The sequence below is a fragment of the Chiloscyllium plagiosum genome, unplaced genomic scaffold (assembly GCF_037043375.1).
Source record: "Chiloscyllium plagiosum isolate Xiang-an unplaced genomic scaffold, Cpla_swu_hap1 HiC_scaffold_49, whole genome shotgun sequence".
In the NCBI taxonomy this organism is placed as follows: Eukaryota; Metazoa; Chordata; class Chondrichthyes; order Orectolobiformes; family Hemiscylliidae; genus Chiloscyllium; species Chiloscyllium plagiosum.
This window is the reverse complement of record NW_028270187.1, coordinates 14,519,813-14,542,890: the sequence shown is the minus strand read 5'-3', so window position 1 is coordinate 14,542,890 and position 23,078 is coordinate 14,519,813. Positions and strand designations below refer to the sequence as shown.

General features: G+C 44.7%; 1 protein-coding gene across 1 annotated transcript in view; it reads right to left on the bottom strand.

The window, feature by feature from the left end:
- Positions 1-825: 825 nt before the first annotated feature.
- LOC148135617 (putative G protein-coupled receptor 139) overlaps positions 826-23,078 on the bottom strand; it is a 56,885-nt gene continuing 34,632 nt past the window's right edge. The window contains exon 2 of the mRNA XM_087984609.1: positions 826-1,733. Within this exon, the coding sequence (XP_087840735.1) occupies positions 826-1,733 (908 nt within the window). The remainder of the gene's footprint in view (positions 1,734-23,078) is intronic.

The following is a 23,078-nucleotide window of genomic DNA, read 5'->3' as shown; positions in this document are numbered from 1 at the left end:
ACTCTCGTTCTCTACCCCCTCACTCTCTCTACTCCACTCTCTCTCTCCAATAGTCTCGCTCTCGCCCACATTCACTTTCTCCCCCACTCCCACTCTCTCAATCTCAACCCTATCCCTCTCTCTCTAACTCACTTGCTTTCTCTCTCTTCCCACTCTCTCTCTGTCTTTCACACGATCACCTTCCCGTCTCGCCCTAGCCTAATCGAACTCTCCCTGTTACTCTTCCACTCTCCCACTTGCAATCTCTTTCTTCCAGCCGCTCTAAAGACAGGGCGTGTGGAGGTAGGAGCGAGAGCGAGGGATGGACAACGAGAGCGCGAGACGTAGGCGATTCAGTGGAGATGGGGCCAATTGGCTTGAGGAATCAATTCTGCTGAGGCTCTGTCGGTGTGACGCACCCACAGGTGAAAACAATTCAGAGTGACTGAAACCCAACTCCTGAGCTCAGGCCCAGGGTCCCTCACCTTCCCTGAGGACCAGGACGTGGGCCTGACTCTGTTTCTCTCCAGCTCAGCTTCTTCAACACAAAGACGATCGACAACGTTGTTCACTCTGCTACTCAACACTTTTTAATGAAAATGATTTTTGTTTACAATTTAAAATGATAGTTACAGTGAATGGGATGGCGTTTTTTTTGACTGGCCCCAGAGTTTACAGAAACATTGAAAAGTCTCCCTCGACACCCACCACCACCCCCATCACCACAACCACTACCTCGTGGGAAACGGTTGGACAAACGAACGCTATTGTAAGTCTGTTGCCACAGCGCACGGTCCTTCACGACTGAAACACTGAACTGAAGTGAGAAATTCCCTGATGAATTGATTAATTAGTTAATTTGATTGATTGATGAATTTGGGTAAAGGGGTATTTCAGCACATTCTTCAGCTGCTGTCTGAACTTAGTCTGGGTCACAGCATAAATCACGGTGTTTGTGCAGCAACTGAGGAGCTGCAGCATGAAGCCCAATTCCCGCACAAAGGAATGGAGAGACACAGACCGATACCCAAAATCATGCATCCGGCTCGAAATAGAAAACACCATTAACGTTGACCATAACAGGATGAAATTGGCCGAGATCACAAACAGTAAAATGATGGATTTTTTTCGGTTTCTCATTTCTGTGTCAGACTGAGCGTCCCCATTGGTGTGAGCGCGGAGTCTCCTGCGAGCTCTGCTGGTCACTACAATGTGTCTGACGGTGAGAACATTGAGCAGCAGAATCAGGAGAAATGGGACACACGGGGTTAGAATGTGGTGGAGGAACTCGATTGTGACCCAGACCAAGGAAAACATAACTGCATTTGGTGTATTACAAAACCAGAGGGTGCTCCCCAGACGATAATGATCTGAGAACATAAAATACCAGAAAATGTTCTTTAAACAGCTCAGAACAGTCACTGCTCCCAGAACCACAGCCGCCGTCTTCTCACTGCAATATTTACTTTTCAGCTTCTGGCAACAAATGGCCACAAACCGATCAAAGGTGAAAGTAACGGTGAACCAGACAGAGCAGTCAGTGGCTGCATAAAGCAGTACGGCGTGAATATTACACACAGGGACGGAGTACAGGAAATAAAAATGCTCCTGATAAACAATGGGAATGTGTCTCAGTATCAGGTCGAGGATAATGACCAGTAGATCCGCCACTGCCATGGCCCCCAGGTAACGTCTGACACATGGAGACAATCCACAATCTTTATAAAGCAGAACGTAGATCGTCACTATGTGAACTGTGAGCAAGGAAAACAAACACATTATCCATCAACCTGGAGGCAAAGTGATCAGTTTGTTGGAGGATGCAGTCGGCTTTTCAAATCAGTCACTGCATCCGGAGATTTATTAAAATAATTGAGCTGAAATACCAAATGAGACCATAAGACCATAAGACATAGGAGCGGAAGTAAGGCCATTCGGCCCATCGAGTCCACTCCGCCATTCAATCATGGCTGATGGGCATTTCAACTCCACTTACCCGCATTCTCCCCATCACCCTTAATTCCCTGTGACATCAAGAATTTATCAATTTCTGCCTTGAAGACATTTAGCGTCACAGCCTCCACTGTACTCTGTGGCAATGAATTCCACAGGCCCACCACTCTCTGGCTGAAGAAATGTCTCCATATTTCTGTTCTGAATTTACCGCCTCTAATTCTAAGGCTGTGTCCACGGGTCATAGTTTCCTCGCCTAACGGAAACAATTTCCTCGCGTCCACCCTCTCCAAGCCATGTGTTATCTTATAAGTTTCATTTAGATCTCCCCTTAATTTTCTAAACTCCAGTGAATACAGTCCCAGGATCCTCAGCCGTTCCTCATATGTTAGACCTACCATTCCAGGGATCATCCGCGTGAATCTCAGCTGGACACGCTCCAGTGCCAGTATGTCCTTCCTGAGGTGTGGGGACCAAAACTGGACACAGTACTCCAAGTGGGGCCTAACCAGAGACGGTCTACATTACTGAGAAACATGTGCCATAAAACTCAAGAAACGTTCATTCCCCAAACACACAGAAACACATACATAAGGACAGATGGTTTCTATAATATTCCCACAGACTCGATCACTCAAGAGCAGATTCTGGATTAGTGGTGCTGGAAGAGCACAGCAGTTCAGGCAGCATCCGAGGAGCAGTAAAATCGAAGTTTCTGGCAAAAGCCCTTCATCAGGAATAAAATCAGAGAGCCTGCAGGGTGGAGAGATCAGCTGGAGGAGGGTGGGGGTGGGGAGAAAGTAGCATAGAGTACAATGGGGTATCCACACTGTCAGTAATCTAATAACTGCGTGATCCCTCGTCGGCCGACCGGCTTAGTCTGAACTAGACTAGCAGTACCAAGGGGTGTGGGGGAGAATGGGGCTGAATGGCCTTCCTTGGTGGGGAGAGCCACGTGCCTTGTATGCGCAAGAGAGCTGGCACAGCTCACGTCTTTCCAGTTCCTGATATCGCGGGGTGAAAACATTGTTCTCCTGGAGGATTCCCTCCCAGTTCGTTGAAGACAAATAGAGGTTGTAAGGTTCTGTCTTTTATTTTAAATTATAGTCGATCCTCTGTCATAAAGAAATGTAAACGCAGTGAAAAAGTATTCACCTCTTTATGCCTGAGGGAACTTCGGGACAGTTTCTCGTTCTCCTTGGAGAGGGATCGCTTCATTCATGATCTTACCTTTTGCTCAGTTCACTCTCGTCCGTCCATTCAAACATATAGTCATGTACAGAATGTTCCAGGAAACATCACTTACAGAATATTTCGGAGCATGTTGGGACAGAATTTTGTAAGATCCTCCTGAATGAAAATGCAGATGTCATCGCTTCTTCAGCTGTTTCCCCCACTTCCTTTTCAAATTTATCTCACACTCCAAGCTTTAAAATGTTCTTGATATTCAGTTCCCAATATGGGTCGCCCTGTAGACTTGTCTCTTTAATACCATTAAATCATATCCATTTCCCTAAATATATATGTTTTAAATTCCTCAGTCTGTTTTGAGAATACAACACACATTTAATTGGAGGAACTTTCATTCAGCTTTCTGACCGACTACTCCCTGCTCTATTGTCCCTTTATTCCTCATATTGACACTATCAATAAACAGTCTGATATCGTCATACTCAGAATCGGACTTGATGGGTCATGTTTCGTGAAGCTCCATTGGCATTCCTGGGGATAACCCGTCCCATCGGCAGGACAGACCCACCAGTGGTGGCTATGCTGTGGGAAATAGTCAGAGAAGGAGTTACCCTGGAATTCCGAAACGTTGATTCCAGAACCCCAGAAATCACATGATAATACGTCAGGGATACCCAAGGAAATCTGATGATGGATATCTATTGGCTTTCACATCACCCCTCGGTGATAACTCAGTTCCCCTCGACGTTGAAAACAAGTCAGAGGAAGCAATGAGGGTGACAAGGGCACAGAACACATCCTGGGTGTAGGACCTCAATGTCCATCACCAAGAATGTCTTCACAGACCCACGAGTGACTGACCAGATAGAGGTCTCAAATGCAAAGCAGCCAGATGGCGGAACCAACAAGAGGGAATCATTCTCAACAAACCCCATGTCACAGATGGATCTGTACAGAACAGTATCTGTAGGAACAGCCTTGCGCCACTTCTCCACGGAACACAGAAGCTTTTAACCTCTGTGTTGCTGGACAAATCTACGCCAGGCTGTCTAAATTTATAAAACTGGGAGCCTTGCTTTGAACAGACCGTACTCTGAGAGATTCTTCTGATGCGGGTCATTAGTTTATTAAAGTAAGGCATTTTATGCAATTCTGTTCATTCTTTTAACCGATCTCGAACTAAGAGGCCCCTTTGGATGTGTCTCGATCTTCAGCACTACCAAGTGTGAAGTAGGACAAACTTCTAAAGGACCAACAAATGGAAACTGGGCATCCATGAGGCATTGTGCTCAAACAGCAGCTGCAGCATCAACGGCCTTCCCTCCACCATAAGGTCAGAAGGAGGCTGTTCTCTGATTGTTTCAATATGTTCAGCAACCTTCACAACCGCACTGACACTGCAACAGGCTATTCAGCCAATTTCAGCAGATCTTTTAATCTCTCATATCTGTTACTCCGGAAATGGAAGGGAACATTCAGCATTTCCAAGCTGCTCCATAAGAATATGGGGAAAACGGGTTTCTGCGCCATGAGCAAGAATAAATTAGGGAACAATCAGTCTTTAGTAATTTACCGAATACAGTGAGCTTGCTGGGGCCTTAACTATTTGCAACCAATGGCAACGTTTTCGAAAGTGCAAAAATATATTTTAACTAAGATAGACAGGAACATCATTTATCTGGAGAAGGTAGAGAATTTCTAACTGGATAGTAATGAACAACAATTTGGCAGCTGGAATATAATGTGGCTAATCAAGAAGCTATGAAATTTTAAGCAAGACAAAAAGGCTGTATATTACATAAATGAAAAGAGATTACAGGACTAAACAACATCGTACTGGAGCGTTCACTCTGACGCATTCAAAAATCAGAAGCGTTGCTCCATCTCTCTGATTATCTACTCCGATGATGTTTGTAGTGCTCTCAGTACACTCGGGATATTTTGATGGGGTTGGTTAGTGTGGGTAGTGCTGAGGTGTGGTGTGGGGCAATGTTTTTATGTGTATGAATGGGACGGCCTTCATCCGAGAGGCCATCCTTTCTTTCTATGTGGATCACCGAAGATGATGGGAATGGCTAACTGCATCTGAGTGACGAGACTGTGGCTGCTGTCAGAAAAGTGGGCATTCACCAACATAGAGTCATAGAGTCATAGAGATGTACAGCATGGAAACAGACCCTTCGGTCCATCCTATCCATGCCGACCAGATATCCCAACCCAATCTATTCCCACCTGCCAGCACCCGGTCCATATCACTCCAAACCCATCCTATTGATATAACCATCCAAATGCCTCTTAAATTTTGCAATTGTACCAGCCTCCACCACATCCTCTGGCAGCTCATTCCATACACGTACCACCTTGTGTGTGAAAAAGTTGCCCTTTACGTCTCTTTAATATCTTTCCCCTCTCATCCGAACCTATGCCCTCTAGTTGTGGACTCCCCGACTCCAGGGAAAAGACTTTGCCTGTTTATCCTATCCATGCCCCTCATAATTTTGTAACCCTCTATAAGTACACCCCACAGCCTCCGACGCTCCAGGGAAAACAGCCCCAGCCTGTTCAGCCTCTCCCTGTAGCTCAGATCCTCCAAACCTGGCAACATCCTTGTAAATCTTTTCTAAACCCTTTCAAGTTTCACAACATTTTTCCGATAGGAAGGTGACCAGATTCGCACGCAATATCCCAACAGTGGCCGAACCAATGTCCCCTACAGCCGCAACATGACCTCACAACTCCTGTACTCAATACTCTGACCAATAAAGGAAAGCATACAAAAGGCCGCATTCACTATCCTATCTGCCTGCGACTCCACTTTCAAGGGGCGATGAATCTGCACTCCAAGGTCTCTTTGTTCAGCAACACTCCCCAGTACCTTACCATTAAGTGTATAAGTCCTGCTAAATTTGCTTTCCCAAAATGCATTTATCTGAATTAAACTTCATCTGCCACTTCTCAGCCCATTGACCCATCTAGTCAAGATCCTATTCCAAAAACAAAAAGTAGAGGGCCCAGGACCGATCCTTGTGGCACTCCACTGGTCTCAGACCTCCAGTCTGAAAAACAACCCTCCAACACCACCCTCTATCTTCTACCTTTGAGCCTGTTCTGTATCCAAATGGCTAGTTCTCCCTGTATTCAATAAGATCTAACCTGGCTAATCAGTCTCCCATGGGGAACCTTGTCGAACGCCTTACTGAAGTGCATACAGATCACATCTACTGCTCTGCCCTCATCAATCCTCTTTGTTACTTCATCAAAAAGCATGATGTACTGTGCATGGTCACACTGCAACATTACTGGAGGGAATGTCAGAGCGTTCAATCATATGAATGAGAATTAAGGCGTTGCCACATTAGAGAAAATAGTTTTCATATCACATTATTAATACACTACAGGGAACCATTAACCAAGAGGACATCTGTGATCAGCGCTGAGAACTGTGTAGATCACGTTCTGTTCGGTCCAACCCAACAATCTGCCGAGTGTGGAAAATTGTCCAGACCATGCCAGTGCATTGATCTATAAACCCGGAGTAGATATCAGTCTACCACGGGGAGCTGCGCAGACCACTGCAGTGCATTCATATATAAACCCGGACTAGATATCCATACAGCACTGGGAGCTAAGCAGACCACAGCAGAGTTGTCATCCGATGAACTTGGACTGGATAACTGTCCAGCATCGTGAGCTATGCAGAGCAAAACAGTGTATTTATCTATAAACCTGGGCTACATATCTGTCCTGCACGGGGAGCTGTGTAGACCACAGAAATGTGTTGATTAATAAACTGTCCAGCACCGGGAGCTATGCAGCACACACATTGCATTGATCTATACACCTAGACTAAATATCTATCCAGCGCAGGGAGTTATGCAGACACAGCAGGACATTGGTCTATAAACTTGGACTGGATATCTGTCCAGTACAGGAAGTTATGGAGACCTCAGCAGTACATTGATCAATTAACACAACCAAAATATCTGTCTAGCACAGGGAGCCATACCGACCACAGCAATGCAATGATGCATTAACCTGGATTTGAAGTCTGTCCAGCACGGGGAGCTATGCAGCATATTGATCTTTTTTTTTAGAAGAAATTAGAAGAATACAGCGCAGTACAGGCCCTTTGGCCCTCGATGTTGCGCCGATCCAAGCCCACCTAACCTATACTAACCCACTATCCTCCATATACCTATCCAATGCCCGCTTAAATGCCCATAAAGAGGGAGAGTCCACCACTGCTACTGGCAGGGCATTCCATGAACTTACGACTCGCTGAGTGAAGAACCTACCCCTAACTTCAGTCCTATATCTACCCCCCCTTAATTTAAAGCTATGCCCCCTTGTAATACCCGACTCCATACGCGGGAAAAGGTTCACACTGTCAACCCTATCTAACCCCCTAATCATCTTGTACACCTCAATCAAGTCACCCCTAAACCTTCTTTTCTCTAATGAAAACAGCCCCAAGTGTCTCAGTCTTTCCTCATACGATCTTCCTTCCATAGCAGGCAACATCCTGGTAAACCTCCTCTGCACGCGTTCCAGTGCCTCCACATCCTTCCTATAGTATGGCGACCAAAACTGCACACAATATTCCAGATGCGGCCGCACCAGAGTCTTATACAACTGCATCATGACCTCAGGACTCCGGAACTCAATTCCTCTACCAATAAAAGCCAGTACGCCATATGCCTTCCTCACCGCACTATTTACCTGGGTGGCAACTTTCAGAGATCTGTGTACATGGACACCAAGATCCCTCTGCTCATCCACACTACCAAGTATCCGACCATTAGCCCAGTACCCCATCTTTTTGTTATTCTTCCCAAAGTGAATCACCTCACACTTAGCTACATTGAATTCCATTTGCCACCTTTCTGCCCAGCTCTGCAGCTTCTCTATATCCTGCTGTAACCTGCCACATCCTTCCTCACTGTCAACAACTCCTCCGACTTTCGTATCATCCGCAAACTTGCGCACCCAACCTTCTAACCCCTCTTCCAGGTCATTTATAAAAATGACAAACAGCAATGGTCCCAAAACAGATCCTTGCGGAACACCGCTAGTGACGGCACTCCATGAAGAAACTTTGCCATCAACTACTACCCTCTGTCTTCTTCCATCCAGCCAATTCCTAATCCAAACCTCCAACTCACCCTCAATGCCATATCTCCGTATTTTCTGCAGTAGCCTACCATGGGGAACCTTATCAAACGCCTTACTAAAATCCATATATACCACATCTACCGCTTTCCCCTCATCAACCTCCTTCGTCACCTTTTCAAAGAATTCAATAAGGTAATTCAATCTCTCAACTTGGAATAGATATCTGCCCCGCACTGTGAGCTATGCAGAGCACTGCCGAATATTTATCTATAAATCCGGACTAGATATTCAGCACAGGGCATAATGCAGACAATAAGACTGTATTGAAGGATAAACCTGGTATAGCTATCTGTTCAGCACACGGAGCAATGCAGACCACAACCGTTGGTTGATCCATAAACTTGGACTTGATATCTCTCCAGCGGGGAGCTAAGCAGACCACTGAGGTGGATTGATCTATAAATCCGAAGCAGATACCTGTCCAGCACTGGCAGCTATAAATGTCAAAGCAGTGCATTGATCTATAAACTCGGACTAGATGTATATCACATCCAGAAATATGCAGGCCACAGCCGTGCATTAATACATATGCCCGGATGAGATGTATGTGCTGGATAGATATTTTAGTCGAGATTTATAGATCAGTGCAATGTGTGTTCTGCATAGCTCCCGGTGCTGGACAGATATCTAGGGCGGGGAGCTATGCAGGGAAAAGCAGTGCATTGATCAATAAAGTCCGACTAGATATCTGTCCAGCACTGAGAGATATAAATACCACAGCAGTGCTTTCATGTATAAACCGTACGAGATACCTGTCCAGCACATGGAGTTATGCAGTCAATAGCAGTGAATTGATCTGTAAATTTGGAAAAGGTAATCATCCAGCACTGGGAGCTATGCAGAGAACAGGACTGCATTGAACTATTAACCCGCACTAGATATATCTCCAGCACAGAGAGAAATGCAGGGCACAGGAGTGGAATAATCTATAAACCCCAACGAAATATCTGACCAGCACGGCGAGCTGTGCAGAACACAGGAGTGTATTAACGTGTAAACCCCGACTAGATAGCTTTCCAGCACTGAGAGCTAGGCAGACCGGATCAGTGCATTTTTCTATAAACCGCAATAAGCATCTGCCCAGCATTGGCAGCTATGCAAATTACAGCAGTGTACTCATCTATAAACCTGGAGTAGATATCTGTCTAGAACCCGGAACGATGCAGACCACCGAAAGTACATTGATCTATAAACCCGTACTAGATACCTGTCCAAAACGGGGTGCAGCGCAGACCACAGCAATACATTGATCTATAAACACGGGGAACTATGCACTCTCCAGCCGTACTTATGTGTCAAGGCCACTCTGATTAAAGCATTTTGGACGAGGTGAGACGATATTTTATTCACTTTCTCTAACTTTTAATGCTTTTTTGATGCACTGTTCAAAATTAGCGTGAGGATTAACTGTAGAGTCCTGAAACAAACCTAATGGCAGCCTAAGTGCCAGCAATGGGTATGTTGTTCTCCTTCGTTAATATATCAAAGACAGCATCACAAAGAATCGTACAAGAATGCTCTGAGTCTCCAAAGTTATTTTTTGAAGAAGGAGAAAAGCCGGGAAATGTCCTTCACATGGCGGCAGGTTTGGAATGCTCTAGCCACAACTCTTCTGCTTCGCCCACTCTTTGGCACTTTTTATTTTTATTCGGTTTTCAGGGTGGCACGCTGGCTCAGTGATTAGCACTATGCCTCACATCGCCAGGGTCCCTCTTTCAATCCCAGTTTCGCACGGTTGTCTGTATGGAGTTTGTACATTCTCCCTGTGCCTGCGTGGTATTCCTCCGGGTGCTCCGATTTCCTTCCACTGTCCAAAAATATGCAGGTCACGTGAATTGGCCATTCTACATTGCACGTAGTGTTAGGTGCATTAGTCAGATGGAAATAGGCCTGGGTGGGTTACTCATCGAATGATTAGTGTGGATGTGTTTGCGTCAAATGGCGGTTTGCACACTGTAGGTAACCTAACCTAGGAGGAGTTTGCTTACCAAAATTTTAGTTTTATAATGTTACAGTGAAAGGAAAGGAAGAGGTGTGTTCCAGACCGGAGGCTGATGCAGGGATGCAAGATTTCGAGATTGTGGTCGACGCACAATTCAGGCTGGAGCCGGGGCGCAGTACGGTCCAGAGATTGGGCATGGTGCAGTCCTGACACAGGGCCAAGTGCAGTCCGGAGACTGAGCCTGGTGCAGTCTGGAGACCGGTTTCAGAGTGGTCTGTCGACTGGGTCTGATGCGGTCGGGAGACTGGGCCCTGTAAACTCTGGAGACTCGGACCGGTGTGGGAAGGAGACTGTGCCAGGTGTGATCTGGTAACTAGGCACAATGCAGCCGCGAGAATATGCCTGATTCAGTGTGAAGACTGGGTCCGGTGCGATCTGGAGGCTGGGTCGGGTGCGGCCTGGAGACTGAGCCTCGTGAAGTCTAGAGACTCAGCATGGTCTGGTCTTATGACTCAGACCGGCGTGGTCTGGAGTCTCTGCCTGATGTAGCCTGGAGAATGGGCCCGGTGCAGTCTGGAAACTTGGCCTGGCATCGTCTGGAGACTGGGCCCTATGTGGTCTTGAGTCTGCCTGGTGCAATATGAAGAAATGGAAGCGGAACGATCTGCAGATTGGACCCACTGCGGTCTGGAGACTGAGCCCTGTGGGGCCTGGAGACAGGGTACGGTGTTGTCTGGAGACGGGACCAAAGAGATCTGGAGACTTGGCCCAGTGCGGCCTGGATACCGTGGCTGCCTGCAGTCTCGAAACTGGAGCTGCTTTGGTATTGAGACTGGGCCCCATGCGGTCTGGAGACTGGAACCAGCAAGTCTAGAATCTCGGCCCGTTGCATTCTGGAGACTCTGCATGTTAGGGTCTGGAGTTTCAACCCGGTGCATTCTGTCGACTGAGCCCAGCGCAATCTGTACACTGGGCCCAATGTGGTCGGGAGACGAGGCCTGCTGCTATCTGGAGATTGGCCCGGAGTGGTCTGGTGACTGGGTCCAGTGGGCCGTGGAGTCTGGTCCCATTGAAGACGGGAGACTGGGCCCACGGCTGTCTGTAGTCTCAGGCTGGTGGTGTCGGGACACTGGTCGCGGTGAGGTGTGGAGATTGGGTCATGTGCTGTCTAGAGTCTGGTCCCATTGTAGACTGGAGACTGGGTCTATGGTGGTCTGTAGTCTCAGGCTGGTGGTGTCTGGAGACTGGTCCCAGTGCGGTCTGGAGACTGGACTTGGTGCGGTCTGGAGACTGGGCCCTGCTCAGATTGGCGACTATGACTGGTTTGGGCTGGAGACTGGACTTGGTGGGGCCTGGGCACTGTGCCTGGTGTGGTCTGGTGACTGAAGTGTAAGGACTGTAAATCGAATCGTTTGTTTTTCCTTTTTCATGTTGTTCCGGACTTTATTTTATTATTCTTTCAAAAATGTACCGAATGTTTACACATGTGTACCGAGGTAGAGAATGCCTCCAGTGTCGAAACAGGCTATGTGGTCCAAGTCTACACCGACACTCTGAATAATGACTACCCAGACCTTTTTTTGCTCTCTCCTGTCACTCTGCATTTACTTGGAGAAAATTTGGAATGCAGATTTCGGAGATCAGTTTCGATAGAGTGATGCTGGAGACATACAGCAGGTCAGATAACATCCAGGTGCAGGATAATCGACTTTTCAGGCAGAAGCACTTCATCAGGATTTCTCCTGCTCCTCAAAAGCTGCCTGATCTGCTGTGTTTTTTCAGCACTACACTCTACACTATATTTACCCCAGAATAATGTATGGAACCGACACATCCCTGTACGCTATTGGAAATTTAGCATGGCCAACTCACTCACACTTGCACACCTATGGATTTTCAGCAAAATGGATCGTCCGGAAGAAACCCGTGCGTTGTGAGCAAACGCCACACAGTCGCCCGAGCGTGGAAGTGAGCCTGCGTCCTTGGCATTGTGAGACAGCAGCGCTAACCACCGAGCCATGCTGCTAACTAAATTACATACCTGACATGGCACAATAAGAAAGCAGATTGCATGCTATTCCCTACAACCATTACAGTGCTCGCAAAAATCAAAGCAATTCAATTCAAATCTGAGCGAGTCACTATCTTTGATTCCTTTTCGAAACGAAGCTACTGCTTGTGTTGTGGCAGAGGGTGTTATTACATCACTTTGAACACACGATGGAGCGACAGAGTGTGAGAGAGTGGGGAGGGACATTGTGATCCCCATTTAAATGGAATCACTCCTTACACAACAGAAACGCAAATGCTCAGAGATGTAGATGCGCAAATACACTCATTAATCCACTAAAACACACACGCAGACATCGGGAAACACAGATACACGAAAACGCATACACACACACACACACACACACACACCTTAGACACACAAACACACGCAGACATTCGCCCCCTCAAGCCTGCCTTACCATTCAATACGGCCAAGGGTGATCTGATCTATGCCTCACCTTTATTTCCACTTTGGAAATAACGCAGGGCAAGTGACTGAGAATTTATAGTGGGAGCCCTTTGGGACCAGTGACCGTAATTCTATTAGATTGAAAATTGTTCTGGGAAATTAGGGCCTGGTCCAAATAAAAATTTAGGGAAAGGCTAATTTTGATGGTATTAGGCAGGAACATTTAAATGAAGTGTGGGGAAAATTGTTCGCAGGTAGAGGTACATCTGGTAAATGGGTGTCTTTCAAAAGTTACATAACGGGAGGTCATGCACAGCATATTTCTGTTAGCGGGAAGGGCAATGCTAGTATCAGTAGGGAAGCGAACTTGACTGAGATAATAAGGCACTGCTTAAGGAAAACGAGGAAGGTATATGTTAGCTACTGGCAACTGGGATCAAGTAAATCCCTCGAGCATACGGAGTGTAGGAGTACACTTAGCAGGGAAATTAGGAGAGCAAAAAGGGAGCGTGAAATAGCGTTGGATGATAAGGTAAAGAAGAATGGAAAAATATTCTGCCAATATATTAAGGGTAAAAAAAGTAGAGTGACACTCGGGCCCCTTAAAAATAAAACTGCCTTCTATGCGTGGAACCAAAGGGTATGAATTAGGTTTATTAGGTTTATTGTCACGTGTATTTACACGAGGACAGCGAAACGTTTACAAGTCGCCACATGTGACACAATCTTAAGTACAAATGTACTCACCCCCATAGGTACAGAATCTTGGTGCAATGTGGAAAAAATAACGAAATCAAAGTTTCCTGTAAAAAGCCCGTTCTGTAAAAGTGAAAAAAAAATGTAACAGTTAAGAGCTCAACGGCACAGTCCTTAAATGTAAGGCCATGTGGCGTTCACACTTCTCACAAGGACTCAAACTTCCACATTCTGCTGCCTTACAGCCAGTTCCTGCTCGATGGGTGAGGTACTAAACAAATATATCACGTCAACATTTACTGTGGTGAAATACATGGAACCTCATGGATATAAATACATGAAACGAGCACACATTACAGAAGCGGACTTCTTGCAGGTCTTGAAATGCATAACCGTTGATCCATACCCAGGATATGTTCCACTGTATCCCAGAGCATTGCAAGAAGCTGGGGAAGAAGGTTTGAGCCACTAGCTGACAGATATGTAATTTCCAAAGATGTGCAGGTTAGGTGAATTGGCCATGCTAAATTGCCCCATAATATTCAGTGATGTGTAGGTTAGGTGTATTTGTCAATGGGTAAACATCGAATAATAAGGTGGAGACCTGGAACATTAACTTTAATTTATGTTCCCTTATGCTGCCAGATGGCTGAGCTTTCCCAGCACCGTATGTCATTGTGTCTGTTTTACAGGATCGACAGTTGTTCAATATTTATTGAAACTTTCATAGCCGAGGATGGGGTGCTGGAGGACTGGAAGGCAGTTAATGTTATGAAATTATCTTGAAAAAAGGCAGCAAAAAATCCAGGGATCTATAAAGCAATGAGTGGGCTGCTTGGTGGCTCAGTGGTTAGCACTTTAGCTTCACTGTGCCCGGGTCTTCGGTTCGATCCAACCTCGGGAAAGGGCCTGTGTGGAGCTTATGCATTTTACCCGTGTCTGTTGCATTTCATTTCTTCAACAAATGTTTGATGTGCATTATGAATAGCTGTGGCCCAAGCAGTGACCCCGGCAACCTCCCGGGCACCTTCCCTTCCAAAAACACATGGTTTTATTTTTGCTCTCTGTTTCCTGTCAACTCTCCCATCCTAAGAAATGTCCATATATTAGCCTCATTCACACAAGATTTTCCCACAGAAGCATAGACTCTATATTATCAGAAATACAACAATGATCTACATTAGCCCCACTTTTCTATGCCATGCCCATAGCCATAAATCTTATGACACTTCAGGTGCTCTCCCAGGGACCTTTCAACAGTTGAGGTTTACGTGACAATTCCACTCTCCGGACGTACATTCGAGACCCCAACACCCGCTGGGTGGAAAACAATTCTCAAATCCTCTCTAAACCTCAAGCCCTTCACTTTTACCTTGATCCTTTGACGAAAACGAACAGTTGCTGTTCATCCACCCTGTCCATGGTCCTGTTTATCTTATATATCTGAACTCAGCTGTATCTGCTTCAAAGCAAACTACCGATCTTATCCAACCTCTCTTCACAACTGATATGTACCATCGCTGGGACCATCCTGGTGAATCGCCTCTGCACACGCTCCAGTGCAATCATATCGTTCCTGTAAAGTGGCACACCGAACTCCACATGATATTTCAGCTTGACCTAATCGAAGTGCGACGTAGCTCTTACAAATGAAAGGCATGTCTAGAATCCTCCGTTAGCCATCTATTAACATTCCCAGTGGCATTCATGGATCTGTGGACAAGCATACTCTGTGATTCCTAGTTGCTGCCATTCCTGGCGTTCTCCCCTTCTGGTTCCTTCTTCCAAAGTGCATCACTCCATATTTATCAGGGTTACGTTCCATCTGCCATCGATCTGCCCATTTGACAGTTCCATTTATATCTTCCTGTAACAGAAGACCTTCCTCCTCACTTCCAACCATCTGGCCAATCTTTGAGCAAGCTTAAATGTACTTACCATACTCCCTCATCAGACAATTTTACTTGCTGAGTGATTTCTCGGGAGAATGCTTATTTCACTTACTCTGTGATCACAATATTCTTCCTTAGATTTTGGATACCAACACTGCACACAATACACCAAATACAGTCTCACCAACACTGTGCAACAATTTCATGGTGGCTCAGCAGCTACATGTGGGAGGTAAGGATCACCACCAGTGTCCCTGCTGACTACATGTGCGGGAATTTCACCCAACTCCAGCTTCTCGAAAACCGCGTCAGGGAACTGGAGATGGAGCTGGATGAACTTCGGATCATTCGGGAGGAAGAGGGGGTTATTGAGATGAGTAACAGGGACGTAGTCACTCCTAAGGTACAAGCAAAAGGCAAATGGGTTGCATTCAGGTGACGGGAAGGGAACAGGGAGGCTGTGCAGGGATCCCCTATGGCCATTCAGCTCAACAATAAGTATACAATTTTGGATACTGTTTTGGGTTGGGGGGGAACGACTTACCAATGGAAAGCAGTGGGGCGCAGGGGTCTGGCACAGATTCTGTTCCTGCTGCTCAGAAGGGCAACGGGAAAAGGAGCAGTGCAGTAGTTATTGTGGACTCCATAGTTAGGGGCAAAGATAGGAGGTTCTGTGGGGAGGAGAGAGACTCACGGTTGGTGTGTTGCCTCTCAGATGCCAGGGTTCGTCATGTCTCTGATCGTGATTTTGGGATTCGTAAGAGAGAGGGGGAGCAGCCTCAAGTCGTGGTCCACATAGGCACCAATGACATGGGTAGGAAGAGAGATGGGGATTTAAGGCAGAAATTCAGGGAGCTAGGATGGAAGCTCAGAGCTAGGACGCTCAGAGTTGTTGTCTCTGGTTTGTTGCCCGTGCCACGTGCTAGTGAGGCAAGGAATAGGGAGAGAGAGGAGTTGAACACGTAACTATAGGGATGGTGCAGGAGGGAGGGTTTTGGATTCTTGGATAATTGGGGTTCGTTCTGGGGTACGTGGCACCTCAACAAGCAGGATGGTCTTCATCTGAACCAGAGGGGTACCAATATCCTGGGGGGAAATTCGCTAAGGCTATTTGTGTGGGTTTAAACTCGTCCAGCAGCCAGATGGGAACGAAAATTGTATTTTGAGAAAAGAAAAGGTTGTGAGTATGGAGGTCCAAAATCAAATTTCAGGGACGCAAGATAGCACCAGCAAGCAAAAAGTTGGTTTGAAATGTGTCTACTTCAACACCAGGAGCGTCTGGAATAAGGTGTGTGAACTTGCAGCATGTGTTGGTACCTGGGACGTCGATGCTATGGCCATTTTTGAGACATGGTTAGAGCAGGGACAGGAATGGTTGCTGCAGGTTCCAGGATTTAGATATTTCGGTAAGAACAGAGAAGATGGTGAAAGGGTGGGAGGTGTAGCATTGTTGGTCAAGAACAGTATTACAGTTGCAGAAAGGATGTTTGGGGACTCGTCAGCTGACATAGTACGGGCTGAGGTGAGAAACAGGAAAGGCGAGCTCACCCTGCTGGGAGTTTTCTGTAGGCTTCTGAATCGTTCGTGAGACGTAGAGGAAAGGATAGTAAAGATGATTCTCGATAGAAGTGAGAGAGACAGGGTAGTTGTCATGGGGGACTACAACTTTCCAAATATTGACTGGGAACACTATAGTACGAGTACTATAGATGAGCCTGTTTTTATCCAGCGTGTGCAGGAGGGCTTCCTGACATGGTATGTAGACAGGCCAACAAGGGCGAAGCCACATTAGATTTGGTTCTGGGTAATGAGCCCAGCCAGGTGTTAGAATTTGATATAGTTGAGCACTTTGGTGAAAGCGATCACAAATTCTGTTATATTAACTTTAGTGATAGAAAGGGATAGCTGCATACCACTGGGCCAGACTTACAGCTGGGGGAAATGCAATTACGATGTGATTAGGCAAGATTTAGGAAGCATAGGATGGGGAAGGAAACTGCAGAGGATAGGCACATTAGAAATGTGGTACATATTCGAGGAAAAACTACTGTGTGTCCGAGATAAGTATGTTCCTGTCAGGCAGAAAGAAAGCTGTAGAGCATGGGAGCCGTGGTTTACAAAGGAAGTGGAATCTCTTGTCAAGAAGAAGAAGGCTGATATTAGGATGAGATGTGAAGGCTCAGTTATGGCGCTTGAGGGTTATAAGATAGCCAGAAAAGCTGTTTACAAATGTAAGCCTGCTTTCTCTTAAAGGTTTGTCATCTACCCTCCACTCTATAACAATATTGCACCAATAAACTCCCCTATGAAAATGATGTGCATTTGAATTTCAAAACCAGGCAGAAGTTGTCGTCTCCTGTGCCTGTATTCCTCTGGCTGAGATCTCCCTGGGTCACCTTCCAATCTTTTTCTGCAAAGATGTTTCAAATCAGAAAGTTACCTTTGTTAGAAGGTATTATTTTCTGATAGACACTATGAAGATGGCAGTTCGTCTCTTGCTCTGACTCTCAAATTGCTAACTTCTTTATATCCCAAATATTGGATCGCCTCAATGGTTCAAGGTTGTGAAAAAACAAAACTCAAATTCGTTTGGGTTTTAGTATGCTGGAGCATATTTTAAACTGATTGGTTAAATTCCAGCTGTTGTGCAAACATAGCAAAAAAGCTCAGGTAATGTTTAACAGTCAAATGTAACATAATTTCGATTTTCCAGTACAATCTGAGACTGCTAGTCGGTCACATGACAGTTGTTTGCAAACTCTCAGCTTTCACTCTCCCGCACATATTCAGAACATGCCTTTAACTTCATAACACTAAATTCCAGTTATCCATAATTACTTCCGGCCTCTGCAGAACGTTCAGGAAATATAAAACACAGTCAGCAACAGTACAATTAACACATCTATTGTTATGTTTTCCTGACATTTTGAAATGAGGTACACCTTGTCACTCAGATTTTGCAGTGCGTAATCTAGCTAAATTTTCAAGTATTACCCTGTTACTTATATGTCTTTACTGCAAAAAGTCTCAGATGATCATTTGGTATTTCTGGGAGATTTTCTCGATCTTCCTCAATGAAGACAGACTCAAGGTGACTTGTTAGTTTCTCCGCCATTTCTCCATTATCCACAATAGTTTTTCCTGCCTCCACAGCTTTTCTTTCTCAATTGATCTTGCCTTTACGTTTTTTTTTTAAATAGTTGGTAAATTTGTCAGTCTTTGTGTTTCCTATTCTTATGTGTCCTCTTCGTCATGTTATTTTCAATTCTAAGGCCCTCTGTTTCAGTGTTGTAAGTTTCTCAGAATTCGCAGGTTTCATTCAGGACTGGAATTGTTTTGAAGCTAATTCCTTTGATTTAATCCAATCTTTAAGTTTTGATGTTAACCATCAAAACCTACCTTTTCTTTGATGTTTGCACCTGAGAGAAATATATGAAGCCGTCAGACGTTGAAATATTTCTAGAGGTAACAACTATTGCTTGTCTACCACAATATTGTGTATTGTACTTTCCCTAGTCTCTGCAAAATACTTGACCCTCGATCCTCTGGGCTTCCATGATGTTTGACCGTACTGTTCATGAATTCTATATTGTATGCAGATACTGTGTAAAATGCAAGAGACTTTTGTCACTATTTCTCAAAAACTGTTTCATGACAATGTTATTAAGCAGCTCTTCTGATCACATAACACGAAATGGCAAATAACCTGCTCTCTGGTTTGATTACAACACACCGGTCAACCTGCCTCAATTAACACTGATTGAAATTAGTTTTCACAGCATTAGTAGTCACTTAGTTAACGCAGTTTACTTGCAACTTGAGATCATCCATTATTATTGCAGTACCCTCGTTTTTGCGCATCTCGTCTCCAGAGCATAATATGCACAAACTTTGAGCGACATTTTTGATTTAGACATGTAACTTACCAATGTTTGCTTCTCTTTTCTATATGTGAGCTCCATCTAAACTGGCTTTGTAGAATCTGATGGCCATGGTCTGTTTAGTGTTAATGACAGGCTTGGCCAAAACATTCAGGGAGGGGCACCTCGATGATCTGAATAAATGTCCAGCAATACAGGACAGCAACAATAACATTCCCCGCTTGATCATGATAAATGTCACTGTATTCTGAGCCACTGAGTACGTATCCCCCACTCCATCCCGACACCACGAAACCCACAGGCTTATACACCAGATGGACAAAAGGAGACGCACAAATACACAGACGCACAAACACATGAACAAACGCACACACGCACAAACACACAGAGACACAGCCACTCGTGTCTGTAAGACGGGAGTAGATTTTTTTTTAAAAAATAAGGCTATCAAGCATTACAGAGAGAAGTCAGGAGAATTATGTTGAGAAAACTCTGAGCTATTTTGAAATGGCATTTCATACTCGATGGGCCGAATCGTCGAATTCATCTCCTAATTTTAATCCCATGTGTTGTCAAAATATCTGGTATTCTCTTCCCGGGATAGGAGCGCGGCTAACTGGACACTTATTTGATTGGAAAGAGTCAGTGGGAACATGGGCTAGGTTTGGAGGGCTGAATGGTTTATGTTTATTCTTAATTATTGTGTCCTTATATCTGAAACGATGTGACGATTTGATGAATGAAGGATGTCCCTTTCACTTTGGTGTTTTGCTGTCTGTGATGCCCTCATCCTCAGGGAGCAGTGTGGACTCGGTAAGTGAAAATACTCAAGGCTGAGGTCGACAGAAATTTGCTGGGCAGGAGAGTCAAAGGTTATTGGGATCAGACGGGAGACGGATGGTCAGACACACTCGGATCTGCCATGAACATTCTGAATGGTGCAACGGAAGGGCGAACTGCTGCTACTCCTCCATGCGTTTGAACCCTCAATCCGCCCTGGAGACTGTTACAGAGGTCATAGTCCACCCCATTCAACCAGTCAGGATTGTTACCATGAGACGGGAGGAAAAATTCCGCCACTTGAAGGAGTTACATAGAAATATCGAATGAAAAGATTTGGTTCTTTGAGTACATTACACAAGAAAGGAGGAGGCCATTAAACCCGGCCCAAGCTGCTACACAGGAAGCTGTCACTAACAGGAAATAGAGAGCAGAGATAAATCTTTATTTACAGGTTACAAAGCTGTAACTTGTGTAGTGCCTCCGATCACTGTGGTGTCATTAATGATCAATAATCTGTGTCAAAGTGCAGGACGAATGCTCCAAAATGGTCACTCAATATTTTGTCAAATAAAGTGAGCGAGTCTGCATTGTGATTTCAGGCAAATGCAGTTCGTGAGCAAACGATCGACAGAAAGAGCATGAGTTATCTATTTTGGCAGGATGAATAACACATTTGTAAACAATTTAAATGGAGGCAGATTGCATAATTCTGTGATACAGATGCAATGTATATTCGTGGTTCATGAATCATATGTAGTTAGTCTGAAGATACAACAAGTGATTTGGAAGATAAAGAGAATGAAGTTGTTTGCGGCAATGGATATCAGGATTAATTAGGTGAATATTTTAATGCATCTGTATCGGGAGACTGTATATGCTTGAGATCGGAATCGAAAAGTGTGCCACTGCAAGAGCCCAGCAGTCAGGTAGCATCCGACGAGCAGGAGAGTCGACTTTTCTGGCATAAGGTCTTCATCAGGAACGTGCACGAAACGTCGACTCTACTGCTCTTTGTATGCTGTCTAACCTGCTGTGCACTTCTGGCATCAGTGTTTTCGACTCTGTATCTGTACCAAATCATTGCTCAGTGACAATCTGACACATTATGTGCAATTGTGATCCCATAAACTAATGAAAAGATATAATTGTTTCAGAAGATTATGTTTACACGTTCCTGGAAAGAAGACCTTTTCTAATGAAGCATTATCAGTTTCGGTCTCAGATAAGAAATATTTTTGAAGCATGCACGATTTTGAGAATAATAAGCTGGATACATATTTTCTCCTGTCAGCGAGACTAAAATTATGGAATAAAGTTTAAGAATAAGATGCATTGAATTTAACTCAGATATTAGGAAGATATCAAAAGATTTTTAAGCATTACACAGATGCGTGAAAACATGTCATCAAATTATAAAGCAGGATTCTTTTTTGCCAATGAATGATATGGTGTAGTACAACAGCAATGTGGCATCGACGTACTGTCCATTATCATCCATTCCAGAGGATGTTCACAAAGAGCGCACATGGCCCATTTTGTTGTCCAGTTGACATTATTTCATGTTTCAATACACAGAAAGATAAAAATGTTACCACCCTAAGAAGGGGCCGCCTATTGCTCTCTTTCTATTCTACTTTCTTCCGCCTGACAACAGGAAAACCATGAATTATCTTCACTACTCGTGAAGATTCCACATGAAAGATTAATTGGCAACTTTACTCTATATGAAGCAAAGGGAATTCGGCCAATTCCAACTGTTCTGGGTTAAAAAATATACATTGCCAGCAATTTGTCTGAGCAGAATAACTTCACATTACAGAATAACACTTGTGACACTCTCCTTTTTTCACTTGTTATGAGTGCAACAAATATAAACTCTCGAAAGCTGTTGTTTTTCTTTCTATTTTCTCTTATTATGTGTGTGTACGTGTGTGCACGTTTGCACGTGTTTTTGTGTATCTCACATTCTCCGCGAAAATGACCAAACTTGGCACTTATATCATTGGCCTTCTCACTAAACTTTGAAATTTGTTGTAACCAATGGAGGTATGGGTTGTAAAAGGCATCAGGGAACGGCTACACTGGTGGGAACACGAATGAAAAATTCTGAAACGGCTGTTCAGGTGGGAATTCGCCAGAACTTTGTGGTGCCTGGGTGTTTGCATTTATTCAATATTGTGTCTGTTAAATCGTTGGCAGGCAATTGAATGAAGGAAAGCTTATGCCTACAGAAACGTCCTGCTGAGACCACAACCAGATCAGTCACGATCATTGTGCCTGGTAGAACAGTGAGAAAGTAGCTAATGACCCATTTCTGTTCCTCATCAATTGTTACTCTGGTTTGTTAAGCCTCTCAAAGCGTCTTCACAGGAGCAGATGAAGGCCACTTCCTGAAAATACCTGGTATGCAGGAACACGGGATATCATTCCGTCCCGCAAGACTGCAATGCACGGCCTTTTGTGGTTTGGAAAATGTGGTCTCAAATGCAGGCTCGGTTGAAAAGATGCCTCTCGTCTCTTTGCAGAGTGTGTCTCCTCTCTCCTCTCTGTGCTTCATTCGTTGATCATGTTATAGACACAGATTCACTGTGAACACAGCCCCTATACATCACCCAGAGGTGATTCACAAAATGTTTTGCTCTCTCGGACTGTAGCATTCAGTAACAGAACTTCCACGAATATTGCAACCATTAACTTTCTAATTACGCAATATGAGAACATAAGGAACTGAATAAGGTAGTTTGGACGGTAAAGCATGCCGTGCAGTCGTATAAGATCATGGATGATCTACGATTGAGATCAACTTCGCTTTAATTCTCAATTCTTCACACCCTGCAACTCCATAACAGGGCAAAACAAATCCATAGATCTCCTGTTCAAATACTTTTCGTGGTAGAACTCTCCGAGCTCTCTCGACCAGATAATTCCTGACAATTACTACCCTCTGTGGGAAGAAAATGCTACCAAACATTCTTCATAACCTATTGATACATTCAAAGGAGGTGAATGCAGGGTCTCAGGGAAGAGTGACAAACTGTGATATCAAGGCAAAAATTGATTCAGGATGGTATGAAGGAACGCTGACAAAATTAAATTTAATCGGAATCAGGCGCAATATCTCCATTGTT